Genomic DNA, 24,183 nt, shown 5'->3' with positions numbered 1-24,183 from the left:
AACGGGAGCAAATTTTTCAGCTGATTTCCGGTTTTCAGCTAGTATCGACACTTAGCGAGTCCGGTACAATCACATGGAGACATAGCGAGTACGTGACAATCACATGGAGACATAGCGAGTACGTGACAATCACGTGAACAGATAGCGAGTCCGTGACAAACACGTCCATACGTATCGAAACCGTATCAATCCCGTTGACACGCAACGATTTCGTCACGTGGCAAAACCAGAACAGTCACGTCTAAAACTGTAAAATAACTTCGACATGAAGCGATTCCGTGAAAATCACGTCGACCCGTAGCGAAACTGTAAAATCACGTCGACATGAAGCGATTCCGTGAAATTCACGTCGACCCGTAGCGAAACTGTAAAATTACGTCTACACGTAGCGATTCCGTGACATCACGTCGACCCGTAGCGAAACTGTAAAGTCACGTCTACACGTAGCGATTCCGTGACATCACGTCAGGACAAAAAAAAGATATCTATTATCGTCTAACCTAACACCTTAAATATAATGGATTCGACCAGGAATATTTCGTAAAACACAAACAGTCCTGGTGATACTTTTATATGTTATCGGTACAATTCATCACTTTTGTCACAGACGAAGTAATCAATCTCTTATTATCAAGGTCAAAACCTTAATTGTGGGAACACAAACAAACTCTATTGGTGGTAACAGCTTTCGTTTATAAAATACGACGAAGAGATTAGATACAAAGCATATTTCCCATTATCTACATCTGTTTACCTGTAGGAGATAAAACATATCCTCGATCTACACCCTAGGCAGACTGGAATTCTTAATTATTAACACAAACAATTTCAATGATGTGGTATGAAATCCTTATAAAATGTATGGATCTTATCAGTCCTTTTGTTTCAAAGTGTTTTGCATTCTGTCATTAGCTGTAGTTGTCCCAACCCGGTAATTCTATCAGAATGAGTTTATCTTGATTATCTTCACCTCAACTATAGAACCATTAAGTAAATAAACGTTACCATTTTAAAGAAAGCTTAAACATACAAAAGTTGAGGTATTTCTCTTCGTATTCATTGCAAGACATTTATTGAGAATTGAATACTGTAGAGTGTCTACGTGTACATATGAAAGAGCGATATATAACCTTGTATACAAAATGTGAGAACATCATAATCAGATTTATGCAGGGATATTTGTACACTAACCTATTTCGCTATCCAGGGGACCTTATGTGATAATACACTCAGATTTATACAGGGATATTTGAACACTAACCTATTTCGCTATCCTGAGGACCTTGAGGGATATGAGTCCTTGATATGATTGTTATAAATCCAGGAGACCTTGTTGGATACGAGTCCTTGATATCATTGTTATAAATGAATATGCTATAGATAACCTAAAACAGACTATAATGGTCTACAAGCACGACAGTTAGCAGAGCTGTAACATCCCATGTGTTCACTAAAATGGATCTCGCGCAAATGTCAAACAGTAGCCGACCTGCCCTTGATGGGCATCTCGATATTTACAAGACGAGACGCTCAAACGGAACTTTAACTTACTGCAGGGGTACACGGCAAGAAAGATCTGTCTAACCACATACTCAGTAAATAAAATTTGAGAAAGTTTATTATCATATTTACTTTTAAGCTCTTTGTTATCAATTAGTTACGAACAGTAATTCTTTATATAACAATAACAAATTCATCGTTGAGTATTTCATTTTCATCGACTTTTTTCCATTACGCTCTGACAATCGCGAACTTTCGATAACCCTTTGACGAAATTTTTATTTCTTGTTGGTAACCTACCTGCTTTCCCAAATACCCTGTTTACATGTCACAGCATGCTTGATGATAACGGATTTGTGCCTAATATAACGATTTCTTTTATGCCATCAGCTGACTGATAAACTTGAAACACACTGTCCCTAGAGATACATGTTGGAAAAGTTTGATGGTCGTCACTAGGATTACATTGGGGTATATTTATTTATGAGATATGATATTGAATGTGTTTGATGCTTGATAATAATATTTTAGGGTTTCTTTCATTATAAAATAATTTTCTCATCAGAGTTCATGACATTACATATGATTTATGTTGGACGAAAGATCACTATGACAATCGTAAAACATTCCTACAGATTTTATCAATCTGCATCTTTTCAACCCCTGTCTTCTCGGTTTGTCTGTCAATTACCAGACATCTAGTACAAAAATAATGAATATCGAATATTGATACTAGGAACATACAAGCTTGAGATGCTGGGATGTTCCTGACCAGAAATGGAAAATTCACAATGGGAAATTCACGCTTATCATTCAACTTGGTGGACAGCTGTCCATAATGGTTTCGTTGTTGGAAAATATTTAGATAAGCGGCTGATGTTGAAGAGTCTGTCGTGTCTTTGATTGCCAATTCTGGTTGATACATACGATGGACGTAGTCAATAAATTTCTTGTTATTTAAATACGTCATCAATAAATCTGAAGGTGAAATCAAACAACTTCGCAAGGTCTTTGTTGGACCTGTTTTGATAAGCTCTTCGATAAATTCAGCCTCGTATGAAAACAAAAACAAGTCAGCCAACAGAGGGGCACAGTTAGTTTTCAAAGGTATGTCAAAAGTCTGTTGAAAGATCTTACAATGTACCACCAAACTCAACGAAGATATTTTCAACAAGATTCTCGATCTATTTTTATGATTTCGTCTTCCGTATATTTAATCTTTGATTTGGGCGTATTTTGTGTGACATAAGTTTCTAAATAATTCACTTTCATATATTTGTACCGCCGTTCACCTTTCATGGAAAGGAAAGCTCTCGTAACAAAGGGACGAATGCATTCTTACAGTTTAGAAGACTAACATTATTTCATAGACATGTCTTTCAAATATCGAAAAAGTTAAAACATATGTAACCATAATGTAACCAAGGTGATGACCTTAATAGAGTACAAAAATATTTTATGCAGTTTAAATGATACATGACATCGCATCTGCAAACAATAATTAAGACAACAACTTACAGAACGAACAGCATCCGCTCATTTTTTCTTCTTTTTTCTTTTCGTAACGTTAATCACTTGCGTATGTTTAAATGTAGACCGATACATTTACATATAAAAGCGATTAGGATTCGTCTACGTTGATTCTAATCAAATACAAAAAAAATACAGAAATCAACGTGAATTTTGACTTTAAAAAACATTGAAATAAACAATGTACATGTATTTTTCAAAAGTTCTAAAAGGTTATAACCTTTTTTTCTAACATCTGAAAAATAACTATCTATAGTGGAAAAAATACCGTTTACAACGTTAACTTGTAATGTAACCTCTACATGTCGGTTTGTATATCATACATCCAGCAAAATTATATAATATCTGGCCTATTTTTGCGTTATGCTATAGTAAGTTGTTGTTACACACTAACACAAAATATTATTACTTCATATCGATTCAAAATACCAAATTTATATAACATAAAGAATTCCACGTCGAAACATTTAAGTATACTTCTAAAAGGAATAAATTCAGGAAAATGTTACAAAATCACCGTAATTTGTTTGGTACAACTCTTCAGCGTTCATTCCTGCCACGCATTTTACCTGACAATGATGGATCTCCATCATGAAATACGCCGTTGTTGACTCCGTCCAAACACATGGAACGATACAAATACGTGTTTGTATTCATGTGTGTACACAAGAGACGTTAGCTGTCAGTGTGGAGTGAACGCAGATGCACCAATAACATCACTGACGTTTTTCAATACATATTAAAATGATTGTTCAAAGACACACGCGTCAATAGCAAATTTCAGGACAAAATAATAGTAAGAAAATACAAACATGTCAACATAATCAGAATTCAAACTGAAATTCAATCAAACTAGAGTAAACTATGAATAAAGGAAAGGTCTACATGAAGAAGACTCCTTACAAAGTACAACGAGAATAAGATCAGGTGCTTCGGAAGAGTCAGCGTATTCTGCTTCATCGACGACACTCGCCATGTATGTTAAGTTCTGAAATTCAGAAGTAGATAAAGGATTGCCAAATTGTTTCATTCATTTGGACTCCTCGGCGTGAAAACAAGAAACTGGAAATAGGTCGAACCGAAAAAAGACGACGGGAAAGTATTTTAACCACATAATTCAATGAGTTTCGTTACAAGTGTCAACGTTGGAAGATCTTCAAGTGCATACTCATAATTCATTGGGAACCATACTAATATCTGTAGGTATTTAAAAGCTACATTCTACAGTAATGAATTTCTTCTTTCAAGATCGCATTTCCATAGCAACAAGAATGGAATTTAAAAATTGTCATAAAGGAAAAACACCTTTATGCGAGGTGGCCATCGATGATAGATTTGTTTACCTACAATGTCAATTAAGGACAAACAAACATCTGAGCAATTTTCAGACGACATAACATGTCACTATCATACGTCATCAATGTATATTCCCACCTATTTGTAACAGGTTTGAGGGGTGTTCATTCATATAGATGCTACTTGCGTCATGATACAACTTAATAAATGCAATGACGGCCTAACAGGGTCTAAATTGATATTCCAGTCCTGATTGGCTTGTGTGATAATGAGGCTGCATGATACACAGTAGAGCTTTGTCTTTCATTGTTATTAATAGACAATAAATGAGCGGATGTTTGCGGAATTGCTATTCGATAATTGTCGTGTCCTAAATCTGTCTCGCACGGACATGTGTTTACCAATACGTCACTGCTGCTGTCTGCGTACAACTATTTGTGAATCCCATCCCTGATGTGTTTTTGTGAATTGAACGTAGTAATGGTGGTGAAGATCCTAATTGAAGACTTTTCAAACATATTTTTGAATGTTGCCTGAAGCTTACCTCAATACAGTGCAGATAGTTTGTGGTGATTTTGAAGACAACAGGAAATTAAAGAAAATCAAGTTTCGGATAGTAATGACAATGATGTGTTATCAGGTTGAGAGAGCGAATTATCAGTATCTTGTGTCGGTAGGGTTGTACTAGTTTTTCGGGTTTCAAATCTGTATCTTTTTTAGAGGTCTTGTGTTAATATATAGGCAATTTTAAGTCCCTGGTAGTGTTTGATCTATATAGATCGTCATAGTCTGTCATTCTGAATAATTACCTGAATTACTAATAGATGCATTTTCGTGTTATCCTCATCTACAGATTTCAACTTGAAAATGTCAGCATCCTCTCTCGTTAGAATATTTCATGTCAAATGTATATATATTCACTAGAATTAGTATCGCCATAGCGACAGTTCCTCACAACTGAGTCAGATGTCGGTGTGTCGAAGAACGTTGGAACTTTTGGCGCTAACGGAGCCCCGTGGGTTAATAAGTCAATAAAAGTCACAGACCTGACTGAGGATGACAAGAATGATACTTCGGCGAATATAAAAATTACACAAACTTCAATTTATTCTTCCAATAATATTTTGTCTGTGAGTTACCGATGATATCAAAAATGTAAAATACTCTGTTCCAATTAACGTCAGAACACGTGATTGTTTCGCTTCATCTCTCCATTGATGTATGCTACATGCTACTTGCAAATTCAGAATCGATATTCTGTCATACTCGTCAAATATGTAATTATAGTATTCAACAGGAACTGGTAAATTCGCATTTTAACAATCGATAACAATCGATTAGTTCATTGATACATCACCACGCTTAGAATGTACTAAAACGTGTATACAGTTTAGACATGCAGCTTAATAGAAGAAGAAATGACACGTCTCGATCTAAAGTCGTAGGTTGGTTAGCCCGCTAGGCGTTGTCTCGCCAACGAACGTCATGTTCAGTTTTCTGATGACGTGAAATGGTCACCTACATGTCTGGCGAGGTGAGGGGTACACCTGCATCCCCCTCGTGGGGTGGAGACGTCTGTACTGATATTTAGATAATAAATAATTTAAGGAGATGGCGTCTTAACCCAATTATGGTGTATATATACTCAAGGGATAAAGGAACGCATGGTGACATTATTTAAAATATCAAAGTTCAAATACAATGAAAATTAGTCAAGCAACTATCTAGGTTACAGTGCACGTGGTCCTGTATCGAATGTTGCATTCCTGTATTGCGTGACGATGTCTTCCGGGGAAAGCACGAAATTAATATAGTGAGATGTTTTATGAAGTTCCAGACTCTCCCTAAATAATCTATACTTTCGTAATACCCTGTCAATAATATTAACAATGAGGATGTTTTATGGTTCTCATAGTGATCTCATTGTTAAATCGTCGACATGTAAATGCAATAGTATTCTCTGGCGGTTCCTGTGTTCTACACATTGTTCTCAAATAGGGAACGTGACATTACTTACTTGGATTAATTCATCAAGATTTACATGGCGGTTGCCGTCGATGAAGCAGAAGACGCTGACTCTTCCAGAACACCTGGTCTTATTCTCATTGTACCTTTACAGAAGTCGCCATGTAATTGTCTCTTTTGTCTTTATTTTCCCATAGTTTTATCGAATTTGTGTTTGAATTAAATTTTGTTGACATGTCTGTATTTTCTTTGCTGTTTACGTATTTGTCACTCATTAATATCATTAGTTTCAGTAGCACGTTAATATTACCTGGTACAACATCGAACTTTTTTTCTATAATAAATTGAAGACTTTCTGAGTCATGTTTTTCGAGAATATGCGGTCAGTGGTTTCTGTGGCACCACAGTGCTGGCAATTAGGTTTTGGTTACTTAAACTGCCAGTAAATTGTATATAACTTGAATCTCGTCATAACCGTATTTTTTATTTTGCTGTGACTATAAAGATTTGCGATTATTTGACAACGCCCCCTTGCGTCGTTTTGTTTATGATCAGATACTTTGCAATCAGTGTTTCAGTGTGACGTAATTTAGATCTGTTTAGATAAATCGTTCGCCTTATTATTCCTTGGTTTGTCTTCATGAGCTGGTACATTTCGAAAAAAAAATTGTATGCAATGTTTCCGGTCGACAGAGTATAGTACGGAATTATTTACAGTGGGCCTTGTGTTGTTCTTAGTTTGTATAGAATGAATGGAAGACAGACTATCCGTTAGAATGACAGCACCGCCTCGTAGGTTTTTAGTATTTATCAACATTACGTCTATCCTTATTTCTATCAATTCACTGGTTCCTATTACTTGTTATTAATGATAGAAAGCACTTGTCTGATGCCGGCTTTTTCCTTCTTATTTGTTTTATTCAGCATTTCTGTACGTATATTAGGCTTTTTCACAGTCCATGGGAGTGTAGGGTTCGGAAAAATTTGCTAATTTTATTTTTTATTCCATTTGAGTTTCTTTTAGTAACTGGAAAACTAGATGGCACTTGGTTATAAATTGAATCTATGTTTTTTACGCTTGTTCCAATATTTAAGGTTGATCTGTTCTACTTTGATGTTGGACCAACTTTGGTCACCTTGGGTTGAGTTCTGTTTAAACATTTGCCCCTTGATAAGTCTCTTTCAAAAGTTGTAATCTTAATCATGACAAGAGAACTGGTAGAGCCGATGGATGATGCCGTAATGAACGCCAGAAGTTTCATGTCGATATATCTTATAGTTTTTGTGTTATGCTGCGGGCAAACTGTAGGTATGGAAAAAATAACAAAGGGCAATAACTCCTACATTATGCAAAAGAGAGTTATGGTTCTTGTACGCTGCACTTCTGCTTATCAAGATTTTTCTACCGGGAAGTTTCATGTTGATACCTCTTATAGTTTTGTGATATGACGGACGGAAAAAGTGACGACTATATGCTCGCTCTTCGGGGAGCATGAATGTACCTTAGGATCTCTAGAAATACAACTTACTGCAAGGAAAGAAGATCTGAGTATCGCTGGAAATTCAATTCATAATAAGGATATATGGTTTCAAGGCCCTTAGAGATGAAATATGCTCAAAGCAAGGATGAATGAGAACCTACTGAAAACTAAATGGAAGACAACAACAACAACAACAACGAGAACGCAAGAGACATTAGATCTATACAACAAACGAAAGCAAATAACGGTAGGAATTTAGTAATAAAGACATTTCGGTAATTGTTTCCTACACTCACTTCCTTTGTCGAGTTCGAATTATAGAACTGTATCCATCCTTGAACACGTGTGAAACGTTCTTACGGCTCTTCCGTCTTCAACAATGCATGCATCACCTAGCGACACCGCACCATCACGACAGCGTCACCATCATCGTCATCATCACCACCACCACCACCACCATCATTATCATCATCACCATCATCATAATCATCATCATCATCATCGTCATCATCATCATTGTCCATCATCATCATCATCATCACCATCATCACATATTGTAACGACCTTACGCTGGTACCATAAAATTTCAACCAACATGTGTTGTGGAGGTTTTATATAACAGGCAATCCTTTCATCCCTTTAAGAGTGTGTCATTAAAACAATTAGCAAAGGCATTAAGGTCTGAATGTTAGCTAAATAACCCTTTGTGTCAGGTCATTATATATGGTATAAAGACGGATGTCGTCCATCTGTACGTTCATCCGTAACGTGATAGGGGAATAGACTAGACGGTTTTTTTACTAAGATTCACAATATATACCCTTAGCAAGCAGCGCCAGCTGATCATTGTATCGGTGGCTGAAAGAAAGAACGATAAATGTAAGAAAAATGCTGGGCGATTAATTTAAGTGTAGATCCGGATGTTCTGGGTGGTAATTGAGAACTGACACGCACACGTGATCAGGTACAATATAGATCTAACAAAACCAAACATCCAGTACTGTCACATTTCTACATCAAGTCGCCCGTCAGATGTCAGCCCTACCGCCGGAACTTAACACCATTAATCAAAATCGAGACAGCGTATGCGACAGTGTCTCGTGATCTCGTGCTATGTTAAGTATTAGAATTCTTGCGTCTTAGCAACATGCTCCAAGCAAATATTGTCTTTTCATTGATTACATGAAAGCTAAGAGATTAATGATAATCGAGAAACTGTGTTTTCGGAGTGATGCGTGATGTGTCTGTTACAACCTCTATATATGTGTAACGTAACTTCTTGGAAATTAATGGACAGAAGAAGTCAAGATTTGAAATCGAACAGCCTCACATTTAAGTCTGTAGATTTTCCTAGTTTGCTCTGTAACACCGTCTTTGATGATTGGTATGTTTTTTTGAAGAAAATTGAAATAGCTTGAAAAAAGGAAGATCGCTTTGAGAATATGACAGTCTTCTGTTTTGGCTGGTGTAATTTAGATATAGTCTGTCGAACAAGTTAATTTAAGGAAAGTCATAAAAATAAACATTGATACGTCATGTGATCTAAATCAGTGTAAAGTCATGGTTATGTCAGCAGTTTAAAACACAAGTTTCGTCAGTCTGAATGTTCAACAGATGTTAACGTTATGTCAGCAGTTTAAAACACAAGTTTCGTCAGTCTGAATATTCAATAGATGTTAACGTTATGTCAGCAGTTTAAAACACAAGTTTCGTCAGTCTGAATATTCAATAGATGTTAAAGTTATGTCAGCAGTTTAAAACACAAGTTTCGTCAGTCTGAATATTCAATAGATGTTAACGTTATTTAAGCAGTTTAAAACACAAGTTCCGTCAGTCTGAATATTCAATAGATGTTGCAGGATAAATGGAATGTGTTTTCCGCGGCTTCAATTGGCTCTTCAGTTTTGTCCTTCTTCGCCCATGCCAAATTACAACTCATATTTCCAGACACTTACCATGTTTATGACACAAGTCTGTATTTGGCATGTGTCCTCCTTGTGACCAGACCTTTCTGGTGGTACCAAAATTTGTGATCGTGTGAATTCAATTTTGTTGCAACCGGGGGCAAAGAGTTTCATAAACACATCTTGTTTTCTATATTTTTTACCATCTCGTCACTCTATTTTCTACGTTAATGTACCGGTACATGGTATTATAATACAGCCGAAAAAGTCTCGGTTCCATGACACTTCCTGAACTCCAAATGTCAGTGGTAATTCACGACACATTGGTCGTTTGTCTGATGAATGTACAGTGTCACACTTCTACTGGTTGTGATATTAGTACTTCTATTCCATTTACATATCCAAGCGAAGACAGTATTCCTCGAAATACCATGAGAATATTTTCGTGGTCGTCATGCACAATGATCTCACTTAAAAATTAAAAAAATTGTAATGCCCTTCTGCAGGGACGTATACCTATAACATATTATACGTCTCTGTCTTCTATAAGCGTTGACATTTTCTAGGCACGAGAAATTTTAATGGATTTGATTTATTCACCACAATTAAAAAATGGGACTATATTATGTACGCAATGTAAAATTTACAATTATATAAATAAAATGCTAATCGATTGTCATATATATGCATTTTGGTGTATACTTTTAAGATTGAAGGATATTTTTGTTTGTTTGTTTGTTTATTTTTTCTTTTTCTTTGGGGTGTACTTATATATTTATCCGCAACAATGTGTTGTTTTTTATATTGATAATGGGTAGCTACAAATTGTACAGAAAACATGAAAAAAAAATATTTTAAGTGACTAAATGGTTAGATATTCCTTTCATAACTGATATAAAAAACCTTATACCATTTTAATTTCTGTTGAAAAATTGCGAGCTTTCTGTTAATTATATTTTGAAGTTTGCATAACAATTTTATTTATGTCAAAAAATCTTAAGAAAATAGGAGTGGCCCAATACTTATTCGTATCATTATCGTTCTGAGACTGTAAACAATGTCTTTGCGCCTGCAATTTTAGATTCAAATTAACTCGAATTCATTTATTTCGCTCTGTCACCCGTGAATTAAGAGGTCATTTTACAAAGTAAGACACATGGCTCGCAAATTCCTTTTTGTTTTGGTTAATTACATAATTATGCAAAGTAATTATGCACGAAGCTCCGAAAGGTTATGTGATGCACTGGGCTATCTCCGATTAAAGCTGTCGACTAGCATTAGTTTGCAGCTGTTAAATTTCTCTTAGAGGGTGTTATAATTTCGTGAAGAGTCGTGGGGAAAATAACGAAATATAACCATTTAGTCCCTTTAATTGTTCAATGGTTAATAATTAATACAGCAAGTATTTATATATCATGGAATGAGATTCTCCGATATGTTAATGAAAATGCAATATTAGCAAGGGGTTGGCGAGACTTTGAGATGAAGCCTATCTGTGCCCACTGTAGTTATTTAACATATGAAAAACAACATTTACTTTTTTCAAAGAGCTATCACATTTATCAAATCTTTCTGCTTCTGTGAATTTGTTTATGTATTTCATTTATAACAGTTATCATGTGACAAACGGGGAAATTATATTCGATACAATTATGAGCACAATCAATTTCATCCGGATCTTTTAAACGAGTTTGGTTATTTTTGTATGCAATCAGAATGATGTTCACGCTTAACATACAGCTAGAAACGCATTCTAACTAAGCTTTCCTGTGATTCTGATCAATACACGTGCATGGAGAGAAAATGACAACAAGTCGTGAGGTAAGACTACAGATGACTATTTACTGTATTATAATGTCTTTGTCGCCTTGTATTGATCGGTAAAGATCATCTTTAAGTGTAGTGTTACATGTTACTTAGTAGCAGTTCATGAGTCGACGTTAGTAAAGTATTCCTGTAGGTTATTGACAACTTCAATACACATGTATCAGGGTTTTCCATAAGAGCCGGTCGCCGGCCAATTTGACCGGCTTCTTTGATCATTTGGCCGCCTACACCCATCCAGTTCCGTAATAATGTTCCGTACACGACTACACGTACACGGCAGGCCACTCCCACCTCGCCGCGTTGCGACTCGGGTCGGCTTGCTTTGCCAGCCTCCTACTTTCACTACAACTACTAACAAAATTATGGAAAACCCTGTGTATGTAGCCCGACGGCGATATACCCTTGGCGCATTAGTTTCGGACCCCATAAGAACCATTTTTCGCTAGTTTTGTTGATAAACTGCCACCAAACAAATACATATCTGGAATCGAAACAGAAAGGTGGCACATTGTTCCAAGGCAAGGCAGAAAATGTTCACTTTGTTTAACTCTGTAGGAGATGAATTTCACTATTTATTCCAGTCTTAAGATGTGAGAATGATAGAATTGAAGCAGAAATTTCTACAATCTTATTATCGTATTAATCTAAATTTAGTTAAAATGTACAGGATATTATCAGGCTGTCACAAAAACTATTAAATTGTCTTTGTCTTATTAAGCAATTTAAAGAAGACATTGTAAGACTTCATGTAAACATTATATAGTATAACTGTATGCTAACCATCCATTTTGTCATTTGTCTGTGTTGATGTAATATCTTACCTCAAGTAATGCATTCTAATGTATCCTAGGAAATCAAATAAACATGAAACTTGATCATTTTCTACATTCATTACAACATAATACAGAAGTACATGTTTGCGTTATACAAACGTAATACATACTTGCCTACTTATCAAAATTCTTATGAATTGACAGGATTCCTTGCACATTGCAACATTTGTCAAGAGAGAAAGATTAAGAAGACATTAATTAATATATGTTTAATTTATATCAATGCAATAATTTGGAAACTACCATTCATTCTTATATGGATTACAGACTTGTGTTAGCCCAAGTTTCCTTGACCTGGCCCCTTCAACATACATTAGACAACATACATATTGATATACTTTGTAACCACAATATGACTCTCTGTAATCACTTTATGGGTGTAAAATATTATTTCACATCAGATGTTTTGTTTCATTTAATTTATTTTATTACACTGAATTATCATTCATGTGTTAGAACAGATTGATTTGACGTATGTTATAATTATAAGCATGTAAAAGGATGAGGTTGGTGTGGCTTGTAAATTATGTTAAATACAGTCTCTGTCACTAACATCACAAAATTTGCTTCTTTAGCTCAGCTGGTAGAGCTCGTTGATTGTCACACATATTTTCTCTTGTTCTTTCACAAACAGTAGCATGATAAACTCTATTCTTATAGGCCATTGTTCTCACTTAGTCAACTACATGATAAAAAAGATTATATTTTCATATATGCTGTCTTGAAATAGACCTAAACTGCTCATTAATTGTGTAAAGCAAAATGCAAGGAATCAATTTAGTGACAGAGAATTACAGAAATGTACCCAGACCCATGTGAAAACTGAATCTGTGATAGAATTGATTCAGTGACAGAGAATTACAGAAATGTACCCAGACCCATGTGAAAACTAAATCTGTGATAGAATTGATTCAGTGACTAAGAGAGGATTTTAGAAATGTTGCCCTGACCCATGTGAAAACTAAATCTGTGATAGAACCCATTCAGTGACATAGAATTACAGAGATGTACCCGGACCCATATGAAAACTAAATCTGTGATAGAACCCATTCAGTGACATAGAATTACAGAGATGTACCCGGACCCATATGAAAACTAAATCTGTGATAGAACCCATTCAGTGACATAGAATTACAGAGATGTACCCAGACCCATGTGAAAATTAAATCTGTGATAGAATCCATTTAGTGACAGTGAATTACAGAGATGTACCTGGACCCATGTGAAAACTAAATCTGTGATAGAATCCATTTAGTGACAGTGAATTACAGAGATGTACCTGGACCCATGTGAAAACTAAATCTGTGATAGAATCCATTCAGTGGCATAGAATTACAGAGATGTACCTGGAATCTGTGATAGAAGTGGCATAGAATTACAGAGATGTACCCAGACCCATGTGAAAACTAAATCTGTGATAGAATCCATTCAGTGACAGAGAGGATTTTAAAGATGTTGTCCAGACCTACCTTGCACCCACTTGAATTTTGTTGTAAAATATTATCATGCAATAATATAGGTGGGCCACTTTCAGTGATGTTAGTAACCATAGTCAGGATTTTGCAGGTTTTTTTCTTTACTTCACTGCTAGAAAGTGTAACACACACAACCTCTCTATATATTGTTCTGAAGAAATCACAAAAGTTCATTAATAATAATAAATTATGATTAGAAGTGTTTAAAAAAAAAATGTGAGTATAAATGTTTCTTTTTTCCCAGGTGCTACTTACAAGCGAGGCCTCAGGCCAGATGTGGAATGTATGTGTATGGGACTTTCATTCTTCAACCAGTCTCCTGACGTATAAAGGGGGAACTTCCGTACCTCATGGTCTAGCTGTTCTCAACAATGATTTCATCATCTCAGCCCTCAACACAAAACCAATCCTCAACATCTGGTCTCTTCATAAAAGGGTATACTTATACTTCTAAACCTTTTCCAGGAACTTATAAAAAAAGTTTTCCCGGCGATGAAATCTAAGTAAATGATAACAAAATATTTAGTTGTATTAAAATTTTAAATCATCCTGTTTTTGTTTTTTTTTTCTGAGATAATTCTTTGATATCTCTTATTGAAACTAGAAAATGTCTATAAGGCATGAATGTGCCAAATCTCTTTAATGTGAAAAAAAAATGTTTTTGTTTGATATGCTCAGAAGCTATCAGATATGATATTAACCTTTAACCCATGATCAATAATACTTTAATATGATATCAAGAACAAGTAAGATGTAGCTCTGGGATAAATATGAACCAAATATGTTGTGAAGTTCTCGAGATATGACATTGATTTGTAACATGATTAGACAGGACATGACAGACATGGTTAAAAACTGTAACAATACATGTAAATTCCCCTCCCCTATCAAATGTTGAGGGTATAAGAATTTATATTAAATCTTTGCAAGATGTATACATAGCATAATGTTAAATTTTTGATGTGTACATGAACCAACAGTACATGATATTGAGATCAATGTGACATGAGAAATAACACTACAGATTTTAGATTACCGATACTTTCTTAAGGTATATCAAGTGAAAAAGGAGCCTTCATTATTAACACCTCTCCTTATGTAATAAATAACCATTGTTTATAGCATCAGTGATTATAAATTGCAATATTTACATTCTGTTGGTCTATCATCAATCATGTCTTTTCAACAGGACAATCAGCAAATGAAAATGGTTTGTCCTGGAAGAGTTACTGCCCTTGATGTAACAACCAATGGAGAGTACTGCATCGCAGCTGTGTCAGAAAAAATCCACATCTGGCAGGTAATTTGATTCTGATATTGATCATTGGGTAGATTTTCTGATATGATTTGTATACTTCCTCACGTAATTATAGACAGGAGGTCAAATATTTTTTATGCGTTGTGTATAAATTGATTTTCACATAAAAATATGGCATCCAAATGTCCAATTCGGAGTCAAGAGGTGAACAAAACATCCCCGGTTTTCCTTAAATCTTGAAATTGTCAGATCAAGACAATGCTCCATTTCATATTTAGAATATCTATTATTCCCAGTCATGCTAAGATATTTTGCAACAATGCCTATAATTCTAACTATTGATCAAAAGACATATTGATATGGACTAGTATATCCTTTACATTTGTCTTGCTAGGTATGTACAGGTCATCTGCTGGCTGTTCTCGGTAGACACTACCAGTGCATTACCTGTTTACGATGCTGTGATGATGGGTCTTACTTTGTATCGGGCGGTGATGACAACATGGTCATGGCCTGGTCATTGGGCAGGTATGTACGTCAATTTGGATGACAACAAATTTGAATTGAATGTCTTCATTACACTCAATAGAACATAATTATGCTTATATTACACCAGTAAGTATGTGTGTTTATTGTAGTGAATTACTTAATTCATTAGTGTTATTGATATGACACAAACTTTCTATGTCAGTGTTCTGAGAATGACCTATGTTTTTTTCTGTTTTTTTTTTTTTCCAAAGAAATATTTGATATAGATATTAGCAGTCCTGATGCTTGAGATATGTTTCTTGTGTTCCCAAATCACCAGATACTAGAGATAAGTTTCCAATGTTCTACAATCACCTGATACTAGATATATATATTTCCAATGTTCTCTCATCACTTATGAGTCATTTAAATTTACCTACCTGTGAAATTTGTATTAATAGACCAGGTGTTGGTCAGTTGAGTGTTGTGCATTTGCTACAGATATTAAAAAGGTTTTGAAAATAATAGAGATGAAATTTTCTGTACTTTTTAGGGTGTTGTCTGAGGCTGGTGAACACAGTAACAGGCAAGCCCCAGTCCATGTATGGTCCCAGCACTCTCTCCCCATCACAGACATACATGTAGGATTTGGTGGCAGTCGAGCGAGAGTTGTCTCCTCTTCCCTTGATCAGTCTTGTCGGGTGAGAAACTTCTTACATAATAACTGGAGTTAAACATTTTTTTATTGTATAGATATGGGACCTATTATCAGGACAGATGATGGACCTAGTTTCAGGAGAGATAATTTTCTGTATCATGTTTGATGTCAGTGGACCCTATTAATGATATCAACACTGTGTTGTACTGTTAGCCAGTTTTTTTGTTTTATTGATATGTGACCTAGTATCAGGAGAGATGATGGACCTGTGTTGTATAATTGACTGTGTTTCTGTTTTAAAGATATGAGACCTAGTATCAGGAGAGATGATGGACCTGTGTTGTATAATTGACTGTGTTTCTGTTTTACAGATATAGGACCTAGTGTCAGGAGAGATGATGGACCTGTGTTGTATAGTCTGTGTTTCTGTTTTACTGTGTTTCTGTTTTATGAGACTGTGTTTCTGTTTTACAGATATGTGACCTAGTATCAGGAGAGATGATGGACCTGTGTTGTATAATTGACTGTGTTTCTGTTTTACAGATATGGGACCTAGTATCAGGAGAGATGATGGACCTGTGTTGTATAATTGACTGTGTTTCTGTTTTACAGATATGTGACCTAGTATCAGGAGAGATGATGGATCTGTGTTGTATAATTGACTGTGTTTCTGTTTTACAGATATAGGACCTAGTATCAGGAGAGATGATGGACCTGTGTTGTAATATTGACTGTCTGTTTTATAGATACTATCAGGAGAGATGATGGACCTGTGTTGTAGTGTGTTTCTGTTTTATCAGGAGAGATGATGGACCTGTGTTGTATAATTGACTGTGTTTCTGTTTTACAGATATAGGACCTAGTATCAGGAGAGATGATGGACCTGTGTTGTATAATTGACTGTGTTTCTGTTTTACAGATATAGGACCTAGTATCAGGAGAGATGATGGACCTGTGTTGTATAATTGACTGTGTTTCTGTTTTAAAGATATGAGACCTAGTATCAGGAGAGATGATGGACCTGTGTTGTATAATTGACTGTGTTTCTGTTTTACAGATATGGGACCTAGTATCAGGAGAGATGATTCTCTGTATTGTGTTTGATGTCAGTATAACTTCCACTGTAATGAACATGACGGAGAGTTTGTTGTGTTGTATAATTGACTGTGTTTCTGTTTTACAGATATGGGACCTAGTATCAGGAGAGATGCCTGTGTTGTATAATTGACTGTGTTTCTGTTTTACTGCTGTAACCTAGTATGGAGAGAGAGATGATGGACCTGTGTTGTATTTCTGTTTTAAAGATATGAGTAGGTTGATTGTGTTGTTTTATAATTGACTGTGTTTCTGTTTTCTGTTTTAAGATACATAGTACATATGCTGAAAGTATTGTGTTTCTGTTTTACAGATATGGGACCTAGTATCAGGAGAGATAATGGACCTGTGTTGTATAATTGACTGTGTTTCTGTTTTACAGATATGGGACCTAGTATCAGGAGAGATGATGGACCTGTGTTGTATAATTGACTGTGTTTTTGTTTAGATACGGGACCTAGTATCAGGAGAGATGATTCCATCTCTAAGATTGAAATAACTCCACTGAGCTAAGGTTTAATTGCTGGTATTTTATAATATTGGATAGGTAGTCAGAAACCCTTCAAACTCAGTATTTCTAATTTCTCAGTTATATGTAAAGCCAATTGGTGATATATATGACATGCAAGTAGATATAAAGTGATATAATATATTGACAGATAAATTACCGTGAGGAACAATTTCATTTATAGATATAGCGATCCTCAAAGATCGTGATCATTACTGAAAAAAATAATCAGTAATGCTAAAACCTATAACAGAAAAAATATTAAGTAATATTTGATAGGTGAGTTTGGTAAGTGATAAAGCTAATTAACCGATACCACATACACTCCTTGTCTACAGCCCATCAGAACTGAGAGACACATACAAAGTGATACAGACAGCCCAAATACAACTATCTACAGTGGTCACAGGTGAGCACATACAACTAAATAACTGATGTATCTAGATTTTTGTACAATGTACAACACACTAGCAGTTATAGAAAATTTCAAAAACTGCATTTAAAATCAAAATAAGTTTTTGAACATTTAATTTTAAGGATTATAATACAATATATATGTGTAGTAATGTATATGTATAGATTGTAGATTTTGTCAGGTTAAGTGTTTTTGCCCCAGTCCCTAAATCCAGTTGAAGTGCAACAATTTGTATTAACACATGATTTCTTACCATTTTACTGTTAATGGTGTGATGTCAGTGTTGTAAAGCTTCTTTAACATATCTTTCATTCCATATTTCATAGTAAGCAAGTGACTTGTCTGTCACTTTCATTGGATGGCAGTCAACTGGTGTCGGGATCACATGACTCTGATGTGAGAGTTTGGGATGTACACAGTGGCCAGTGTGTCAAGACAATTCCACATAAAGGTTAGTTAGATAAGACACATTGATAAGACATGACAGACATCATCATGGGTCTCAAGCTGGACACTCTACTGCTCTACTAAAGGGAAGTTCCCACAAGAGAAGGCTCGAAAAGTGTAAACTCAGCTTCTACAAGTGTGTACTGAGGGATATCAAAGGAACTGTGTTATGCATGATATACTAATTGTTTGACATCGAGAAGCTTAGATGAGTCATATTTTAATAATATTGAACTAAGGAGGGTTTAACAATTTGATACAGGTTAATAAGGAGCCTGTAGGAAGGAGACATATTGAATAATTCAATGAGTTTAATACATTCTGTTGGAGTCTCATGTAAGATGGTAGTTTTCCACTGCTGAGATGAAACATGTGAGGACATTTAAGGATTTATATCATGTCATAGTTGATATGTTATGTGACAAAAGAATATGTAGACAGTGTTGTTTTGTTTTGTCTTTGTACTGCCTATGTACACCATGTTTTGCTCATGGTTTTTTGTAAGTATCACACTTTCACTTATAACCAAGGTAATATTTTATTAACACACTCTTTTGCTCATCACAGGAGTGATAACCAATGCCAGGTTGATACCAACGCCCCCTGGTGTGATATCAGAGATTAAACGGCCAATCCTCCCCATGCAACCCTTCCAACGTTATCTGTACTGCCCACAGAAGAGTGGAGAATCAGGAGAAGATAACTCATCAGACACTCTCAATCTTTACATAAACCAATTTGAGCAGGTAGGATTAGGTTTTGTCTACAGTCCCCTTGGTAAATGCTCTGTGATTATAATTAAGTTATTGATAAAACTTTATGTTTGTTTCACACTTAAAAGTGCTCATTTCTGTTGTCCTCAGTAGACTTATTAGTTGCTTAGTAATAATTTGTCTTACTTGTTAGATATTCATCATACTTTAAAGAAAGACTGCCTGTGCTGAAAATAAACTCTTTTTGATGTAAAATTGTAAGGTTTATTTGAGGTGAAAGGCTAAGTCTATAACTGATCTATATTCAGGAATTTAAACAGCATGAAGACAAAAGACTTTTATCAAGTTTGTGGTAAAAAAGGCTATGGTCGGTGTTGAAAATCCTATGAAAAGTTGGATTCAAATTATGATCAGTATGAATTTCTCCCCTGTTTCAAGGGAATGAGACTCACTGGTTTAAACAATATAATCAAAAACTTATCTTCACAATTACACTGTGTATGAAGTTAAGATCTGTATTCTTATCAGATTGTGGTTTAAGGTGAACTCTTGTCAATTTGAAAATAGGTCATACACAAATGTTACATACATGCTGGCTATATTGTGTGGAGATTTTGGTGTAACAATGTTTGTGAATTCTATTTCATGGATGTATGAGATCAATGGATATTACTTCTGTTTTAGGTTCTGTAACTGTTTTACCATCTAATTCTCGGTTAACTATTCTTTATCTTGATATTACAGATGACAAAGAGGCCAGACGAGGCTAGATTATACACAGAATCATTACTACAGTCCCGGGTATGTATAATTTGTCAGATGGAACAATGATTAAGTTACTGACTGTGCTCTGACTGGATTGTAGTTTATTTATTACGAAAATGTCATGAGAATCAATAAGGTTAATCAGGAAACAAACATTGTGTGATGTAAAAGACATCAATTGTTCCACCCTTGGCCATGTTAACACCTTCCTTACAAAATAAACTGTATGAGTTATCCCCTCTAGATTATGTGAACACCTTCCTTACAAAACAGGCTGTATGAGTTATCCCCCCTTGATTATGTGAACACCTTCCTTACAAAACAGGCTGTATGAGTTATCCCCCCTTGATTATGTGAACACCTTCCTTACAAAACAGGCTGTATGAGTTATCCCCCCTTGATTATGTGAACACCTTCCTTACAAAACAGGCTGTATGAGTTACCCTGTGTTGACAGGGTTAATTATGAGTTATTCCCCCTTGATCAGGTTAACACCTTTCTGTGTTGACAGAGTTAATTATGAGTTATTCCCCCTTGATCAGGTTAACACCTTTCTGTGTTGACAGGGTTAATTATGAGTTATTCCCCCTTGATCAGGTTAACACCTTTCTGTGTTGACAGGGTTAATTATGAGTTATTCCCCCTTGATCAGGTTAACACCTTTCTGTGTTGACAGGGTTAATTATGAGTTATTTCCCCTTGATCAGGTTAACACCTTTCTGTGTTGACAGGGTTAATTATGAGTTATTTCCCCTTGATCAGGTTAACACCTTTCTGTGTTGACAGGGTTAATTATGAGTTATTTCCCCTTGATCAGGTTAACACCTTTCTGTGTTGACAGGGTTAATTATGAGTTATTCCCCCTTGATCAGGTTAACACCTTTCTGTGTTGACAGGGTTAATTATGTTATTCTCCCTTGACGATGTTAACACATTTTTGAATGGACAAGTTGAGTTATGGGGGTTTTGCCTTTGATCATGTCCTTTTATTTCTCCAACTATTTGATTTGCAGGTTAACACCTTTCTGTGTTGACAGAAATAGGTTAATTACAGTCAGTTTACAATTTTGCTTTGATATTACAGGAAAAATAACACCTTTCTGTGTTGACAGGGTTGATTATGTTATTCTCCCTTGACGATGTTAACAGATTTTTGAATGGACAAGTTGAGTTATGGGGGTTTTGCCTTTGATCATGTCAATTCTTTTATTTCTCCAACTATTTGATTTGCAGGGCACTTTTGATGAAGACACATCCTACACACAGGAAACTTCTATAGCAGAGCTGAAACAAGAAATAGGCCAATTACAGTCAGCCAACAAAAACCTTTACAATTTTGCTTTGGAAGAAATATTACAAGAGAAAAATAAACCATTCTGATATAAATATACTGATGTTACTCTTTTAGTCCATCATCATCAAAATTTGAACCATTTAAATCGTCCTTCATCAGTGGTCTGCCATTTGTCTATCCATCCGTTGTTTGTCTGTAAACAATTTTTGTTATTACTATTTCTTGAGAAGTACTGGATGAATCTTTCTCAAATTTCATATAATTAAAATAAAAACAGAGGAGAAGAAATGAAGGGAAAAGATCCAATTTAAAAACAAAACTATCCAAAGACCAAACAATGGTGGTTGCAACAGATCTTTCCTAGAAGTGTGTGTATGTTGCATGATATTGTGGCTTAAAATGCTTTCTGACAAAACATGGTACATTGTTTAGAATAGAATCGTGAGATAATATCCATGTGTACTATGTATTGTAGTACAAAAACTTCATATAAATAAGCAAGTCTACATTGATGGATGGGATTTGTGTAAAATATCAAAAGAAACGGGACTGGTACGGAGAAATATATACATATTTATTAATCAGATTGTTTGTTTTTGTTTAAAACCAAAAATTTAACAGATATTGTGACATGTAACTTTTACCGAAACTTGTGAACTTTATAATCAATTCCCAAGAAACTGAAAGAAATATTAACAAATCTTTTTGGGTGTACATCACAATAATGACTTAAGATACAGATACTGCTCCCTCTGTGGTGCTCACGGACTCCTTCATAACAACCTTATATTGTAAAGTTGTTTGCTGCCTCTGTGGTGTTCACGGACTCCTTCATAACAACCTTATATTGTAAAGTTGTTTGCTGCCTCTGTGGTGCTCACGGACTCTACCATAACAACCTTATATTGTAAAGTTGTTTGCTGCCTCTGTGGTGCTCATGAACTCTCCTTCAGTGATCCTCCTAAATATCCAAGGTATTGCGTTCTTCTGTGGTGGAACTACCCACATAGTCTATATATCGTGATGAACCAGTATTGAGATAGTGTATTAACCTGTTTATAATTTGTCAGCATGTGACTGGGTGCCTAGAAATATACCTCATTCTGACAGGACTGTAGTCACACCAGTTAGTTCTTCAGTGTCACAAGGTGTGTCACAGCCCACCACTATAATACATGCACTAAATACATGCCCTCATCTCACATATATCAATAATATAGCTGTCGGAAGGACATTAAACTATGAAAATAAACTAAATTGATACAATTGTTTCTTGTAGCTTTGCAATGTGAAGTAACTTTTTAAATTTTAAACCATATTTTATACAAGTATAACATGTATTTGGAATAAAAATTGAATAATAGGGTTATCGGGTGGCACAGTGGTAACGCACTCGCCTTTCACCTAGCCGTCCGGGATTCGATTCCCGGAATGGATGTGAAAAGGTATGGGGTCAACTGCCCGACAACGTGGGTTTTCCCTGGGTACTCCGGTTTCCTCCCGCATTAGGACCCCTCGCGCACTTCCATCCGAGCCAACAAAAATGATTTATATAAGTAGGAAAAACCTGCTTCGCAATTGTTATAAAATAAATAAAGTTTATCATTATATTGAATATCAACTAAGAAATACAAACCCATTGAACATCTTATTTCGCTTTCACAAGTTAATGAATACTACCATATCTGGTGCCATCAGTTTTGCTTACAAAAAGATCTCAGCCATGTTATGGAACACTTCTTGGTTTGGTAAAAGCTTGTAATCTACGTATGATAACATGATAAAGAAATTTCGGGAGAGTCTGTCTGTGCCATCTTGTTCTGAATGGATACTTCTCAAATTTTATCCTTCAATTTCGCTTGGTCCCTAGTTTTGCCCTATTAGATTTGGGACTGAATAGAAAAACAAAATGGCTGACATGCGGCCATTTTGGATTTTGACAATGAAAGTTTGTTATTATTATATCTTTTAGAGGTACTGGATTTCCATTTAGCAGTTTTTCCCGTCCTTTCAGTGGCCGAGTGATGGGATAATCTTTCTCAACTTTCATATGAATTAAGTTCCCCTTAGTCTCTAAGTTTGCTATGTTAATATTACGTTTATAAGAAAGACAAAATGTCAGAGAGGCACCATCTGTGATTTTGACAGTTTCAGATCAATCAGCTTTTGTAGACCCAAGAGCAAAAGATAGACAAAAGGAGAGATAAGAACTGATAAAGATTAAACAGTGGTGGGTAGAAAGATTCCTCAGGGATCTCTTGTTTACTTTACAACAATCGTAATCGCTATGGTTGGTCTGGACGTAAATACTCGAGGGTATTGCCATGTGTGGTAATCAGAGAACACTTGGAAAAATCCATGGGGTCGCATAGGTAACCATTACCCTGTCTCGTTTCTCGTCCGATCGCGGAATCGAACCTCGATCATCGATGTGAAATGCGTTAGAAAGTATGCAATTTGAACACCGTCTGATATTCTAAATATATCCATGTACCTATAGGTTTAACAGATCGTATCTGTTTGTGTTAGAAAAAATAATAACAAGACGAGAAAATGGGAGAAAACAGTTGTCATACAGGATGCATAATATTCCAATATATTACAGTTTGGTAATTTTTTTATCTTTACAAAGTTGGTAAGTTACGGTGAGTAACATAATGGATGATTCGGAATCAAGTTTCGTTTGCAGACAGATATGAAAGAGTTACACACTTCACAAATATTATACTTCAGATTAATAGAACTGATTGA

General features: G+C 35.5%; 1 protein-coding gene across 1 annotated transcript; it reads left to right on the top strand.

Moving 5' to 3' along the window:
- Positions 1 to 11,469: 11,469 nt before the first annotated feature.
- On the top strand, positions 11,470 to 21,526 carry LOC132557139 (WD repeat-containing protein 18-like). Its single transcript, XM_060221633.1, has 12 exons — positions 11,470 to 11,497; positions 14,056 to 14,247; positions 15,001 to 15,111; positions 15,464 to 15,597; positions 16,091 to 16,238; positions 17,253 to 17,337; positions 17,673 to 17,707; positions 18,137 to 18,207; positions 18,540 to 18,664; positions 19,228 to 19,406; positions 20,118 to 20,174; positions 21,372 to 21,526. The coding sequence occupies exons 1-12, from the start codon at positions 11,480 to 11,482 to the stop codon at positions 21,516 to 21,518; spliced, it is 1,302 nt and encodes a 433-aa protein (XP_060077616.1). The 5' UTR covers positions 11,470 to 11,479; the 3' UTR covers positions 21,519 to 21,526.
- The last annotated feature ends 2,657 nt before the right edge of the window (positions 21,527 to 24,183 follow it).

This window comes from Ylistrum balloti, unplaced genomic scaffold (genome assembly GCF_031769215.1).
Source record: "Ylistrum balloti isolate Yb309-2 unplaced genomic scaffold, AGI_CSIRO_Ybal_v1 Utg369652, whole genome shotgun sequence".
NCBI classification, from domain to species: domain Eukaryota; kingdom Metazoa; phylum Mollusca; class Bivalvia; order Pectinida; family Pectinidae; genus Ylistrum; species Ylistrum balloti.
This window is presented reverse-complemented; position numbering and strand designations above follow the sequence as displayed.